This window comes from Miniopterus schreibersii (assembly GCF_964146895.1).
Source record: "Miniopterus schreibersii genome assembly, chromosome: 3".
Classification (NCBI taxonomy): domain Eukaryota; kingdom Metazoa; phylum Chordata; class Mammalia; order Chiroptera; family Miniopteridae; genus Miniopterus; species Miniopterus schreibersii.
The window spans coordinates 38534017-38549075 of NC_138103.1; the positions used below are offsets into that span (position 1 = coordinate 38534017).

The 15059-nt window shown below is 40.0% G+C and overlaps 1 protein-coding gene across 3 annotated transcripts in view; it reads left to right on the forward strand.

Moving 5' to 3' along the window:
- Positions 1–751: 751 nt before the first annotated feature.
- Positions 752–15059, forward strand: part of DTWD2 (DTW domain containing 2) — a 69776-nt gene continuing 55468 nt past the window's right edge. For 2 of the 3 annotated variants that reach the window (XM_081132780.1, XM_081132781.1), the window contains exon 1: positions 752–994. In XM_081132780.1, coding sequence (XP_080988906.1) covers positions 774–994 — 221 coding nt within the window. In that variant the 5' untranslated portion in view covers positions 752–773. Of the gene's footprint in view, positions 995–1863; positions 1950–15059 lie in introns of those variants that run through there. The other variant, XM_081132782.1, reaches the window with a different exon arrangement.

Genomic DNA, 15059 nt, shown 5'->3' on the forward strand with positions numbered 1-15059 from the left:
GGCTTTTAAAAAACTGTGGGCTATACTGCTGTTATCCAGGAGCTGTCAAAACTTGGGGCAAGGTAGTTTTCTTTCTATGGCTTCCTCCCCTCACCCCCATCCATAAAATCTCAGCCCTCCTATTGCCTCCTGCTCTCAGGGGCCTTGGAAAATTTAAAACCCCATTTAACAAACATTTGGTGTCTACTGTAAAATATAGTATGCTTGATGCCGGGAGAAATACCATAGTACAGGACACAGGTCCCTGCCCTTCCAGAGCAAGAAATTCGCTTGCAACAGGCAGGCCTGAACCCCGTGTTCAGCAAGTACCGCCTCTTCTGCGTTGGCCTTTAACTGTCCAGCGCACCAGCTGCTACAGCTGCTGTGCGCATTCACCCAGCTGATTCTTAAAGCGCCATGCAAAGGCGGAAAATGCCGGATTCCACCTTATTTCCACTTTTACATTAACAAATTCAGGAAGGTTCGCCCGGGGTTGCCACCCGGGGCGTTTTCAGACGGGATTCCCGCGCCAGCCTTGCCGACCTAACCTCACAGGCTCGCCGGGACAACCGCATTCCCAGCCCGGTTCCGGGCGAAAGGTCCCACAAGATATTGACCAATGGGCTCGTTCCTTCTCCGCTGCGGGGCGGGACCATGAGCATAAACTTTGAAGGCCCGCCCCCGTGCGTGGCGTGCGTGCGTGGCGCCGTGCGGCGCGAGCCCGATTCTTCAGCGTGTGGCGCCCTCTGGCGGCCGCGGGGTCTCAGTGGGACAGCCGGACCTGAGTCCCGGCCATGGACCCGCAGAAAGAGGCGCGAACACCCAGGGAGCCGGTGGCGGGGCCGCGGGCCTCGCGGTCTCAGCCGCCCGAGGAGGAGGAGGAGGAGCGGCCGGAGAGCGGCGCGGCGCTGGCGGCCGCGGCCCTGGGCGAGGAGGCGGACGGCGCCAGTGCGGACGGGCTGTGGGAGCTGCCCGTGGAGCCGGCTGAACGGAGGCCCGAGTGCAGCCGCTGCAGGTGACGGCGGGGCGGGGGCGGGACTGAGCCGGCGGCCGCGGGGAGGCGCCGCCTCGGGCGTCGCGGCGCTGCGGGCGGCGGGCGGCTGGCCCACCTCGCGGTGGCTGTGAGTACTTGCCGCGGCTCTTTAGCAAGCAGCCGTTCATCTGGGTTCGTTCCTATTTAGCCTCGCTTCCCGCAAGATGCCGAGCGTGTCACGAGGTGAGCAGACCTGAGTTCCGCTGTCAAACTTGAGAGTCCGGTGGGGAAGTCAGGCTTAATGACGCTAATACTTGTAATAGTCAACACTTTTATGCTTAAGTGGCAGTCAGCTCACAAATACCCCTCCCGCCCCGATGAATTAGAGGGAGAGACAAGCCCGGGGCCGCCGCCGGAGCTGGGTCGGCTTTCAGCGTTCTGAATTCCCTCGGGAACACTGACCGCGCGCCGGCTGGGCGCGGGGCGCTGCGCGAGGCCTGGGGACGCGGGCGCGGGGCGGACGGACGCGGCTCCGCCCTCCTGGGGGCGCTCACGGCCCAACGAGGAGCCAGTGTGTTAAACGGGCAGCGCACCACCAACTAACCCTGCTGAGTGCTCACAAGGTGCCCGACTGTGTAGGTACTCTTTAGGATCACCCTGCTGTGCCGGTGCACTCAAGGATTCTGAGGATTGCTTTCCCCGCGCGTTTGAATGTTTTGCTCTTCAGATACACTCTTCAGTTTACCTCCTGGGTGTTCAGGATCATTTTCCTTGGCTCCCGGAGGTCTCCATCTATCGCCTATCTCACTGTTGCCCTCCACAGTTTTAGCTATTAGTGTCTCCTCTCCCTCATCTCAGAATCACTTGACAATTTGTCATCAGATATGTACTGTCCTGAAATGGCTCTCACGCAAGCCACCAGTAATCTGCATGAGATGAAATCCAATGGATCCTTTTCTGTTCACGTTTTACTGGACTTCTTGGCAGCATTCTGCAGGTGAATACTCACTTCTTGAGACACTCTTTCTTTGGCTTTTCTTTAATTTGTATCTGACTTCTCTGCCCTAGTCTTCTTTGCCTCTTCTACTCAAACTCTAAATGCTGGGCTGCTTCTTGTCTTGATTCTAGATTCTCTTCTAACCACACACACTTCCCACAGGTGATGGGTAAGTTTTTACCTCTACTGCAATATCTCTACCCCAGCGATTTTCAACCTTTTTTATGTCACGTCACACATAAATTAATTGCTACAATTCTATGGCACACCAAAAAACATACCTTTTGCCAATCTGACAAAAAAATTGGTATAATTTTGATTCATTCACACCTGACCACTATTGTTGTGTTCACTGTTGTCATTTTTTTTGACAATCTAAGGAAAAAGAGCTCAGTGCCCCAGACTAAAGAGTCAGGTAGTGCATGTTTTAAAAATTCTTACAACATACCTATTGAAAATTGCTGCTTTAGCCCGTACTTTTCTCATGAGTACCAGACTTATGCATTCGTTTAACCAGTGTTTATTGAGTGCTTTGCTAATCCCTGCTAATCCAGTGGAGTCTGTGTCCATATGGAGTGTTCGGTCTGTTATTGGATACAGGTAATAAACCAGTAAACAAGAAACCAAATATGTAGTTACATTTTTGAAAAACACACACCAACAATGAAGAAAAGGAATGGGTTGCTATGAAAAAAAAATAGCATGAGGGTATCGGGAAAGATTTCTGAGGAGACAGCATTTATGTTGAAATTTGAAAGCTGAGAAGGATCCAGCTAGGAGAAAAGCAATCCAAGAAGGGGAATTGGACAGACTGGCTGAAGGTATGGACCACTTCAGTGCTTACTGAGAGGACCCTACTTTGGACATTTTGACCTTTTCCCAGGACTGGATTGTAAGAGCTCAGAAGAAGGGGTGTGAGTGTAAGGAACTTTCTGTATTTTCTAAGTGCGCCGTGAGTGGTAGACATTAGGCTTTTGAGGAGGATGAATAAGTTGTGTCTAGAAGGGACTGGATGTATGAACAGAAGGGGTGTTGAATACAGTTTATTTAAAGAAGTTGTCTAAAGGTGTTAGGAGATAACACTAAAAAATGCTAAAAGGGAAATGTTTCAGATCTAAATCCAGGGCTAAATTATCATGCTAACTTTATCACGTAGTTTTTAGTCTCCTATGTTTAGCAAAGATTTATAATTTTTCTGATCTGCTTTCCCCCTTTAATAGACTTTACTTTTTTAAAAAAAGATTATTGAGTTTTGGAGAGAGAGGAAGGGAGAGGGAGAGAGAGAGAGAGAGAGAGAGAGAGAGAGAGAAACGTCCATGTGAGAGAGAGACATCTATTGGCTGCCTCCTGCACAGCCCTACTGAGGTTGGAGCCCCAAACCCGGGCATGTGCCCTCACGGGGAACCGAACTGGCAACCTTTCTGTGCTCGGGGAGATGCCCAGTCATCAGTACAATAGACTTTATTTTTTTAGAGCAGTTTTAGATTTACAGCAAAATTGAAGTGGAGGGTACAGAGATTTCTCATATACCCCTTGCTCCCACCCATGCATAGTTTCCTTCTTTATCAACATTCCCCACCGGAGTGACACATTTATTACAGTTGATGAACTACATTGACTCGTCATTATCATTTGAAGTCCATAGTTTACATGAGGTTTAACTCTTGGTGTTGTGCATATTTTAAGTTTGGACAAATTTCTAATAATATATATCCACCATTATAGTACACAGAGTATTTTTATGCCCTAAAAATCCTTTTTGCTTTGCATTTTCACCCTTCCATACCCCCTAACCTGATCTGCTTTTTTAAAAATAAAAATGACTTGCTACATTTTAGCTTGTTTTCAATCACATTTAGTTAATATTTTAGGGTTATGATTTATGCCAACATTTCTGCACTTTGCTTTCTCTAGTAAAATTTTCTATCTTTTAAAAGCTCTTCTCCCTGTTGGCATTCTGTGCATTTTGTTTTAATTGGTTAGAATATAATTCTAGAAATATGGAGACTATTAGGTGTTATCAATAAAATATAAACTAATGGGTGGCTCTTTATATTTTATTTCATTAGGCTATTAGGGTTTTATTAGTTTTCTGGGTGAACTTCTTTACATTTATGCTTACAATAATTTTAAAAACTAAAAAGCATTCTTATATTTGAGTGATCACTAAGTCACAATTACTTGGCCATTTATTAAAATGGTATTCCTTTCTCTAAACATATAACTATAATTGTCACAGCCTAGGAAGTTCCAAAAATTGCTTTTGCTCAGGAAGTTCAAGGTCAAATTAACTTCTCAGCAGAATTGTGCTCTTTAGAAATATAACATGTCTTAAACATGAATGGAATATTCTTTAAAAGATTCCAAATTAGTTTGTTATTGCAAGATACAGCTTTTATAAAAAGTATGTTCCTGTTAGAGGGAACAGCATGTAGAGTAGTACAGTGTGTAGAGTATAATGTATTTGGAGAGGTTGGCAGAAATGAGGTGAGAGACGATGCTGCGGAGATTAGTGATGATTGCATTGAGAAGGGCCAAATAAGCTTTGTTAGGTAGTTTGAGCCTAATACACTAGAACCCAACAAACCAGCCACTGAAGTATTTTTATATTTGATGGGGTGACAAGTTTGACTTCTATAGGTGGCTTTTATCTATTATAATTTATAATGCAATCTATTTAAAAAGTGCAAACTGGAAGGTGACACAGTAGTGAAAGGCTTGACTAGGAGGAGTTAGGGCCTCATTCCAGTAAAGATGCTAAATTCTGAATTATATTTTATATCTTCTGTGGATATTGCTATGAGCCTGAGGACAAGAGGTAGAGGCCATTTGCAAATCATTGGTCATAAGAATAATGGAATAATGTCTAAATACACAATATTAAAAAAAACCACCATTGATCTTTTTAGAAAGAGAGAGAGAGAGAGAGAGAGAAACATCGGTTTGTTGTTCCACCTATCCATGAATTTATTTATTGGTTGATTTTTGTATGTGCCTTCAGCGGGAATCAAACTTGCACCTTGGCATATCAGCATGACACTCTAACCAACTGAGCTACCTGGCCAGGGTGGAGTATTTTTTTTTTTTTTTTAATCTGTCTGAGGGAGGGAACCAGGAGGGAAAGCACAGACACAAACTGACACAGTTCGACTTTGAGACAAAAATTTCTCTTTCTAGTGTTTTCTCACCCAAGAGTACAGGATTGTAAGGATTATAATAAACTGCACCAATGTATTTAACACCCATTTAAATACCTACCTAGGTATTTTATATACAATATTTCTTATGACAGCATTCCAGAGTTGATAGTGTTAAATGACAAGGAGGTGGAGGTAACAAGCAAGTAGCAAAATTGGGTCTCCAGCTTCAGTGCACTTGGTTCCCAGCTCATGCAAGCACTTGACCTTGCTCTACACTTCACACTTACTGAAGAAGACTTACGATTTTCTTTGCAGAGTAGTTGTAGTCACCAGTTGAAGTGGAGCCGCTAAGCCTGCAAGATCAGCTTTGATTTCTTTTTACTTTTTAAGCTGAAGTGTGTTTACTTCAAGCTTAGTAATGGGTTGCCTGAACTTCAGTATTCTCTAGCTCATCTTTTAAAAAAATTGAGATATAAAAGTATGTAAGTTTAAGATGTTGATTTGATACATTTATATATTGCAATATGATTACCACTGTGAGTGTTAGCTATCTTCAAATAATTATCAATTCTTTTTTTGAGGTGAGATTTAAGATCTAGTCTCTTAGCAATTCGGAAGTGTATAATACAGTATTGACTATAATCACTATGCTGTGCATTAGATCTCCAGAACTTACTATTTTCTAGTTTTAAGTTTGTAAGTTTTAACAACATCTATCTCCTTTATTCCACATCTTAACCTTTTCCTTATTCTTTAAGGCTTGGATATTCTGGAGAAAAAAAGAGATTGGGTTAAGATCATTAGAGAGGGAAGGAGGGAAGACTGGGTGTTTAATAAGAATGCAGGAACCACAAACTGGCAGCCCACAGATGTTTTTGAACTGTATTCTATCAGTTTTAAATTCATTGCTAACAACCTGGCCAGCGTGGTTCAGTGGTTGAGTGTCGACCTAGGATCCAGGAGATTGAGGTTTGATTCCTGGTCAGGGCACATGCCTGGGTTGTGGGCTAGATCCCCAGTGGTGAGTGTAGGAGGCAGCCGATCAGTGACTCTCTCATCATTGATGTTTCTATCTCTCTCTCCCTCTCTCTCTGTGAAATCAATAAAGATATATTTAAAGAAAAATTAGTTGCTAACAGTTAAAAATCAAGATGTCTTATATAAAAATCCACATTTCTGGCTAATGTGAGAATGGGAATATATAGCAGCATGGGGGTCACCTTCCTGAGCAATAGTCGGCTCAGCTGTGTATTGGCTGTACCCTTAGATTGGATATGATCTGCCCAGGTCACCATAGCTCCCAGTCATTCCTGCTTCATCTATGATTCACTTCCTGCCTCTTGTAGGCATTTGTTTTTGATTCTGGGTCTCATGTACGTCATTGTGGCTAGTCTGAGCAGCAGAGTAAGTCAGTCTGCAAGTTTGGTAGGTAAAAGTGAAAAGTGGTAATTCCCAAGGCAGAATAATTAAGATTGTTGAATTGGTATCAACATTTAGAATTAGAAAACAAGCTGTTTTGGTAAATTTAAAATCAACTAGGTTACTGATGAAACTTTTTAGGTTGAAAACTTAGATAATCTGCAAATTTAATTCTTTGTGCATTTCAAAAGTATCGTTTCCCAAGAGAAAATTATTAAGTTAATTTGTTCTTTTCTGTTAGTATAGAAAATATGTTTAATCTTTGAAGTAGTTTATTCATAATATATGTGGAAAGCTAACTGATTTACAGATTGCTTTGCAGGCTAATCATATGTTCAAAGTTGAGCAGATGATATATGTTAAAAGGGAATTTTTTCTTAATCTTAATTAAGCCTCCAAAGAGGAGTGACCAATTTTAAAAATGACATCAGAGCTTTCTAAATGTTTGATTTATTTTCCTCAAAAAAAAAAAAAGAATTATTTTTACCCTCTGATAGCTGGAAGTTTTCTTCAAAGAACATCAAAGCTCATTAATTCTTTAAAGTATATTTGCCCCAAATTAATAATTCATAGCTCTGTTAGTGCTTATGTGATGAGAAAACAAATTCAGAAATATATAGTTTAAAATTTGTCATTACTTAGAAAGTTCACAGGTTACAAAGTGCTGTTACATCTACAGTTTTATTTGGTACATAAGATAGCTTTGTGATTTAAATAGTTATTCCCTTTTATAGACCCTCAAGGTCAGATGACTAGTAAGAGGTACAGCTGCTTTAGCTTTCATATTTCATTAGTACACCACGTAATAATGAATTATACTGAAATGAATAGCATGACTGCTTTTGTTTTGCCTTTGCATATAATAAATACTTCGAGTGAAGTGTTTGTCTTCTAATCCATCGATTCTTTTCACTTTTCTTTGTCCATGGCTACTTTTAATTATTTTGGGATGAGCAATTTTAATTGTTGTCTTTTTTTAAGATCGAGCTTTTATCTCCTGAATCCTTTACCTGCCTGTGGTCAGCTACTCATTTGTATTAGTGGCTCCTCACTTTTCAGTTAGAAAGGCAAATTTGTCAAAGGGGAGAGGGGTTGGGGGACTGAGTGAAAAAGGTAAAGAGATTAAGAAGTACAAATGGGTAGTTACAGAATAGTCACAGGGATATAGACAACGGCTAGGGAATATAGTCAATAATATTGTATTAACTATGTTTGGGGCCAGGTGGGTACTTGAAACACTGGGGGGATCACTCTGTAAAGTACATGATTTTCTAATCACTGTGCTGTACATCTGAAACGAATACAGAGTAATATTGAATGTAAGCTGTAACTGAAGAAAAAAAAAATAATATAAAAAAGATTGCTGATAGGAATTTATTTTTTCCCCCTCTGTTGAGTTTTTTGTTTGTTTTCTTGTTTCTGTTTTTTTTCTATTGGAAGCCTAGTGGAGACGTTGTGGGGAAAGAGGGAACAGTGAAGTGAAGTAAGTAGAAGTATTCCAGGATTACTCAAGGAAAGAAAGTGAGAAGATATGGAAATGAGTCTCCTTGCAAAGGGTTAGAGGGATTGGCTTGACAGAAATGTGTCTGATTTGTTTGTTTATGTGGACATGTTACTTGGTAGGCTAATGTTTTAGAAAAAATTGTGTTAATATATACATAACATAATATTTATCATTTTAACCATTGATAAGTATGCAATTCTGTAGTATTAAAATACATTCATAATGTTGTGTAACCATCACTACTATCTATACCTGAAACTTTAAAAACATTCCTAACATAAGCTCTGTATCCATTAAGTAATAATAACATCCCATCTCCCCACCTTGCCCACCCCCAGCACCTGGTAACTTGTATTCTACTTTCTGTATCTATGAGTTTGCCTATTCTAGATACTTCCTATAATCACACTATTTGTCCTTCTGTATCTGTAATTTCACTTAGAATGTTTTCAAGGTCCATGCATGTTGTAGCATGTATAAAAATTTCATTTCTTTGTATGGCTGAATTGCATGTATATACCACTTTTGTATCCATTATCCTTTTGTTTATTCATTATCCACTCATATGCACCTAAGAGTGGAGTTGCTGGGTCGTATGGCAGTTCTATGTTTAACTTTTTCAGGAATTGCCAAACTTTTCCATAGAAGCTGCAACCATTTTACATTCCTACCAACAATGCATAAGGGTGGTAATTTCTCCACAAAATTGATGGCACACAGTTACCTAAGTAGTTAACAAACAAGGCATATAACTATTAATGTACTTGAAATTACGTGTTTAAAGCAAACTCCCAAACAGAAGAAATCACAGAAAAAAATGCAGTGATTACCATTGCTCTAACAAAGTATGAATTTTGAAAAATTGAGGTGTAATTGACATATAACCTTATCTTAGCTTCACGTGTACAATATAATGCTTTGTAATATATTACAAAATGATCACTACAATAAGTCCAGTAGACATTCTTCACCTTACATTTTTTTCTTCTTGTGATGAGAACTTTTAAGATCTAGTCTCTTAGTGACTTTCAAATATGCAATACAGTATTGTTAACTATAGTCATCATGCTGTACATTACATCCCCATGACTTATAACTGGAATTTTGCACGTTTTGACCTACTAAACCCATTTCTCCTATCCCCCCCCAACAAATAATGAATTCTTTGAGAGGATAACCTAATGTAATATATACAAATTACACAGTGGCAATGATTACTCCACTACTATTATTTATTTATTTATATTTAAGTTATCTTTACTGATGAAAGTATTACAAATGCCCCCTTTCCCCCCCATTGATCCCCTCCCTCTGAACCCCGCCCCCCAGGCCTTCACCCCACTATTGTCTGTGTCCATGGGTTTGCATATATGCATATAAATTCTTTTTTTTTTTTTTAATATATCTTTATTGATTTCAGAGAGAGGAAAGGAGAGGGAGAGAGAGAGATAGAAACATCAATGATGAGAGAGTCATTGATCAAGCCCACAACCCGGGCATGTGCCCTGACTGGAAATTGTACCCCGGTCGCCTGGATCCTAGGTCGACGCTCAACCGCTGAGCCACGCCCGGCCAGCCATATAAATTCTTATGTTAATCTCTCCCCACGCACCCACCCACCCACTGTCCCTCTGAGATTCATCAGTCTGTTCCATGCTTCTATGTCTCTGGATCTATTTTGTTCATCGGTTTATTTTGTTCATTAGATTCCACATATAAGTAAGATCATGTGACACTTGTCTGTTTCTGACTGGCTTATTTCACTTAGCATAATACTCTCAGGTCCCACCATGCTGTCTCAAAGGGTAAGGGATCCTTCTTTGTTACAGCTGCATAGTATTCCATGATGTAAATGTCCGAGAAGATGCTTGATATGATTTCAGTCTTCTTGAACTTGTAGAGACTTGTTTTGATTCCTAACATGTGGTCTGTCTTCGAAAATGTCCCCTGTGCACTTGAGGAGAATGCCTATTCTGTAACTTTGGAGTGGAATGTTCTGTAAATGTCAATTAAATCCATCTGATCTAGTGTGTCATTTAGAGTCACTGTTTCCTTGTTGATTTTTGTCTGGAAAATCCATCCAGTAAAGTCAGTGGGTGTTAAAGTTCCCTACTGTGACTGTATTGCTGTTGATCTCTCCTTTAAAGTCCTCCAGAATTTTTTTCCTGTTTTTTTTTTTTCCAGCCTGTTTGAGTCTTCTGTTCTGAGGTGCATTTCTTGTAGACAACATATATTTGTGTCTTGTTTTTTTATCCATTCAGCTACCCTGTGTCTTTTGTACTGGACATTTAATCCATTTATACTTAAGGTTATTATTGATACGTACTTATCTATTGCTATTTTATTTCTTTATGCCTGTGTTTCTTATTCTCTCTATTTCAGCTTCTTGTAGCAGTCCCTTTATAACATTTCTTACAATGCTGGTCTGGTGGTGATAAGCTCCTTTAGCCTTTTTTTGTCTGGAAAGCTCTTTATTTCACCATCTATTTTGAATGGATAGAGTAGTCTTGGCTTCAGATACTTGTTTAGCATTACCTTGAATACTTCATGCCATTCCCTTCTGGCCTGTAGACCTGTAGAGTTTCTGATGAGAAATCAGCCGACAGCCTTATGGGAGCTCCTTTGTAGGTAACAGATTGCTTTTCTCTTGCTGCCTTTAAGATTCTCTGTCTTGAATTTTTGGCATTTTAATTATGATATCTCTGGGTTTGAGCCTCTTTGGGTTCTTTTTGCTTGAGACTCTCTCTGCCTCCTGAACTTGTGTCACTTTTTCCTTGACTAGGTTAGGGAAGTTTCCTGCCATTATTTCTTCAAACAGGTCCTCTAACCCTTGATTACTTTCGACCTCCTTTGGCACTCCTATGATGCAAATATTGTTATGTTTCATGTTGTCCCACAGCTCCCTTAGACAGTCCTCCTGTTTTTAATAGTTTTTTCTTTTTGGTTCTTTGATTAAATGATTTTTTTCTACGCTGTCTTCTAATTTGCTGATCCGATCCTCAGCTTCCCCTAATCTGTTGTTTATTCCTTCCAATGTATTTTTTATTTCTGCTATGTCATTCTTAATTTCCTTCATAGTTTCCATTTCTTTTCTCATGCTCTTGAGCATCCTTACAATAAGTATTCTGAACTCTGTATCTGATAGATTGCTTATCTCCATTTCACTTAGCTCTTCTTCTGGAGAATTCTTTTGTTCTTTCATTTGGGGCTTGTTTTTTTGTCTCCCCATTTTGGCTGCCTGTTTGGGTTTGTTTCTGTGTATTAGGTAGATATGCTAGGACTCCCAGTCTTTTGGATGATCTCTGGTGCAGGCCAATGTCAGATGCTGTTTGTGATTGGCCTTTAGTACCCTGTTTGAAGTTTTCCACACTCCACAGTTCGTGGTACCCTCTGCTGGGGCTGGGTGTGTTTGGACAGGACCACGATATGCACCAAGGCCTGCTTTACCAAGCCCTGGGTCCAGAAGAAAAGCAGGCAAATACTCAAAGTACCCAGAGGCTGTTATTCAGTCTCTTAACGAGCCTCAGGCAGTAGAAACTCCACAGGGTGGGGTGAGAGGTTTTCCAGCAGGTTGGGGCAATTGCTCCCCCTCTACGCAAAATCTGCTTAGAGGGTAAATGTCTGCCTGAGAAAGATGTCCTCTGCAGTATGGGGGAGTGACTCAGCATAGGGACCCAGATGGGTGATGGGTGCCTTCTGGACTCTGTTCCCCCTGCCAGCTCCCCTGGATTTTTCTCACAGTGCTATAGTCCACTCTGCCTTCCCTCTGCCAGAACCCAAGGTGAGTGGCTGCACATGAAACTTTGTGCGTTGGTCCTTTAAGAGGGTCCTTGCATTTCTAGCCATCTCTCCCTGGCAGACAGAAACTCTGCTGCTTTTCACAACCAGATGTTTTGTGGGTACCTTTCTCAGTTCTGGTGCTCTGGGCTGGGGAGCCCAGCTTGGATTTAGACTCCAGAGTTCTCAGTGGGAACCCCCAGCAGCTGAGATACCCCTCTAGACCTTCATCTGGGGCATATGGGAGCCCAGCCAGCCTTCTTGCGCCTTGGCACTTCCTATCGGTTTTCACGCAGTCTCCACTTTTTGTCTTTGGTTATGAGGGGGCTCTCCAGCTTGTCTTCAGTTGAAGTTGATAATTAAGGATGGTTTTTCTGTATTTTAGTTGTAATTCCTGGGAGAGTGTCAATGTAGCTTCCACTCAGTCTGCTGCTATCTTGGATCTACCCCAAAGTTTATTAATGGAGATTAGAATAAAGGAAGTGAAGTGGAAACCATGCTCTTGAGAAGGTGCTATGTTAAGACATAGTGGCTTTGCAGACTGCTTTATAAGCTCTTGCCCATTATCATCATCATCATCATTATTATTATTATTATTATTATTATTATTATTATTATTATTATTTGGAATGGAGGAATTGGTATTTGGATACTGATTGATTTAATTTTTAATTTAAAAATATTTTTTGACTTACTGAAAAGTTATAAAAATATTACTGAGAGTTCCCGTATACCCTTCACCCAATAACCCAATAACCCCATAACACAATATGATTATTATACATAACAATAGTACTATTATGAATTGTAAAGGGTCTGAGGTTTTATTTGCAGTGGACATATTAGCCTACCACAGTTTCATGGATGCTGACAAAATACATGAGATTCTTGGGTGAAAGACAAAGATTTTTACTCATGGCACAGTATCTAGTATGAGCTTCATGTGTGGCATTTTCCCTTGCTCTTCCCTCCTATCCCAGTTCTGTAGGGGTTTCACAGAGGAGCCTAGGTGGATGCTGTGAACCCAGTGGGTTTGAATCTTGGCTGATGAAACCTGAGTTTAGGGTTCCCAAATCTTTTATAATGGGTTGCATGCAAAACTACCCTTTGCTCCAGTTGGAGAACTTACCTGTTTCAAAAGCAGTTCAACATATAAACATCTTTAAAAGGATAGTCCAGAATAAAAGCATAGCTAGTGCCTCACTCATAAGATATGCAGAAATGCAAGAGGCCTATGGAGAATTATTTCCCAGCAAGTTCTGTTATTTAAACTAAGAAATGAACATTGATACAACACTGTTAACTGTTTTAGAATTCACCAGTTTTCCTACTAATGTCCTTTTTCTCTGGTCCGGGATCTAACCCAGGGTCCATGTTCCATTAATTATAATATCTTCTTGGTCTCCTCGAGTTTGTGATGGCTCCTCAGGCCTTTCTTGTTTCCCATGGTCTTGATACTTTTGAAGAATAACTAGTCAGTTATTTTTGTAGAATGTCTCTCAGTTTGGGTTTGACTCATGTTTTCTCTGTGATTAGAATGAGGTTACACATTTTTTGGCAGAAATAATTACAGTGTGATGTGTCCTTCTTAGAACAGAGGTACATGATGTCTATATGCCTTATTCCTGATGAGATTAACCATGATCACTTGGTGAAGGTGGTGTCTGCTGGGTTTTTCTACTGTAAAGCTACTCTTTTCCCCTTTGCAATTAATAAATACCTTAGAGGGGGGTTATTTTAAGACTATCCAAATATTCTGTTTTTCCTCAAATTTCTGCCCAGTAATTTTTGCATCTATCAGTAGACTTTGCCTGTAACAATTATCGTTATGGTGTTCTAATGGTGATTTTCTACTTACATAATTATTTCTACATTTATTGATTGGAATTTTTCTATGTGTAAGAGCTGTTTCTTCCAATTTAAGTTGTTTATGTCTGTGTGGAATTATGAGTATTTATTTTATTCTCTTGGTTATAATCCAATACTATTATTTATTTTGTTGCCCAGATTATTTTTTGGGGGCCATTGGGAGCTCTTTCAGCTTGGCTCCTGGAATCTCTTAACAGGCTTATCCTCACCGGGAATCGAACCTTGATCACCTGGATCCTGGGTTGATGCTCAACTGCTGAGCCACTCCTGGCCGGGCTGTACTGGAGAATTTTATGAATGTTTTGGCTTTCACCTTTTATTTCTTGGGGGTCTCTTTTAGACACTTAGGTTTGTTTGTTTATCACCAAGTGTTTTCATTCTAGTGCTAGGCCTTCTGGGACCTAGGGAAGCTACATAGAATTATGTGTTAAAACTTTTCATTGAACATTAAATGCTTATATGGAATCAACAAAATGGGTTAGTTAAGGGCATCAGTTTTTGAATTAGACAGAACTGGGTTCTAGCCCCAGCTGTTTTCTCTTGAGAAAGTTGCTTAACCTCTCTAAATCTTGGTTTCTTCATCTGTAAATTAGGACAACAATTCTACCTTTTCTTTACAGGTTTTATGAGAATTAAGTGAAGGTCAAATATTTAGCATAGTGCCTGTAACATAAAAGTGTTCAATTAATGTTAATTTCTTCCTCTTTACCTTTTCCTACTGTTTCTCTTCTTTTTCTTCCTCTCTCCTCCTCTCCCTTCTTCTCCCCTCCCCCTATTTTTCCTCCCTCTTCTTGTTTTCATTTCCCCTCCATGAAATATCATTATTATTATTTATGAAATCGGTCTATTTTGCTGTTAGTCAACTTCTGCCGTATTAGGGTAGTTTTCTAGATTCAGAGATTAAGGGCATTTAATAGCCTTCTTTGTTTATTCTATAATTTTGCATGTGTTAATACTACAGCTCACCATAAATAAATTGTTTCATTCTGGGGCTTTCAAAAGCACTCACTTTCCAGCTACAAATAAATGTTACATTGATGAAAAATACTTCTTTTAAGGGCATCAAAATCAGTGACTTATTCATAGCATTATTGTATTTTCTTATGTAGTCAAGTAACACTGATTTAAACCTTATTATATTTTCTTTTTCATATCAGAGAAAATTCTCAATCTCCTCTTGCTCTTTTGAAGAAATGGACATTTATATAAAATTAGATGGAATACTTCCTTAATAAATCAGCTATACAAAGCCTGTATTTTAAAATATAGTTTTTAGGTAAGGGAAAGGAGAGGAAAGAATAGACAAATGAAAATATTTTCTAGTAACATGGTCCCTTAATTCTGTGCTATTCTTGGTAAAATATTTCTACTGAGGGGATAGCTAGTCCTTGGGACCACTTT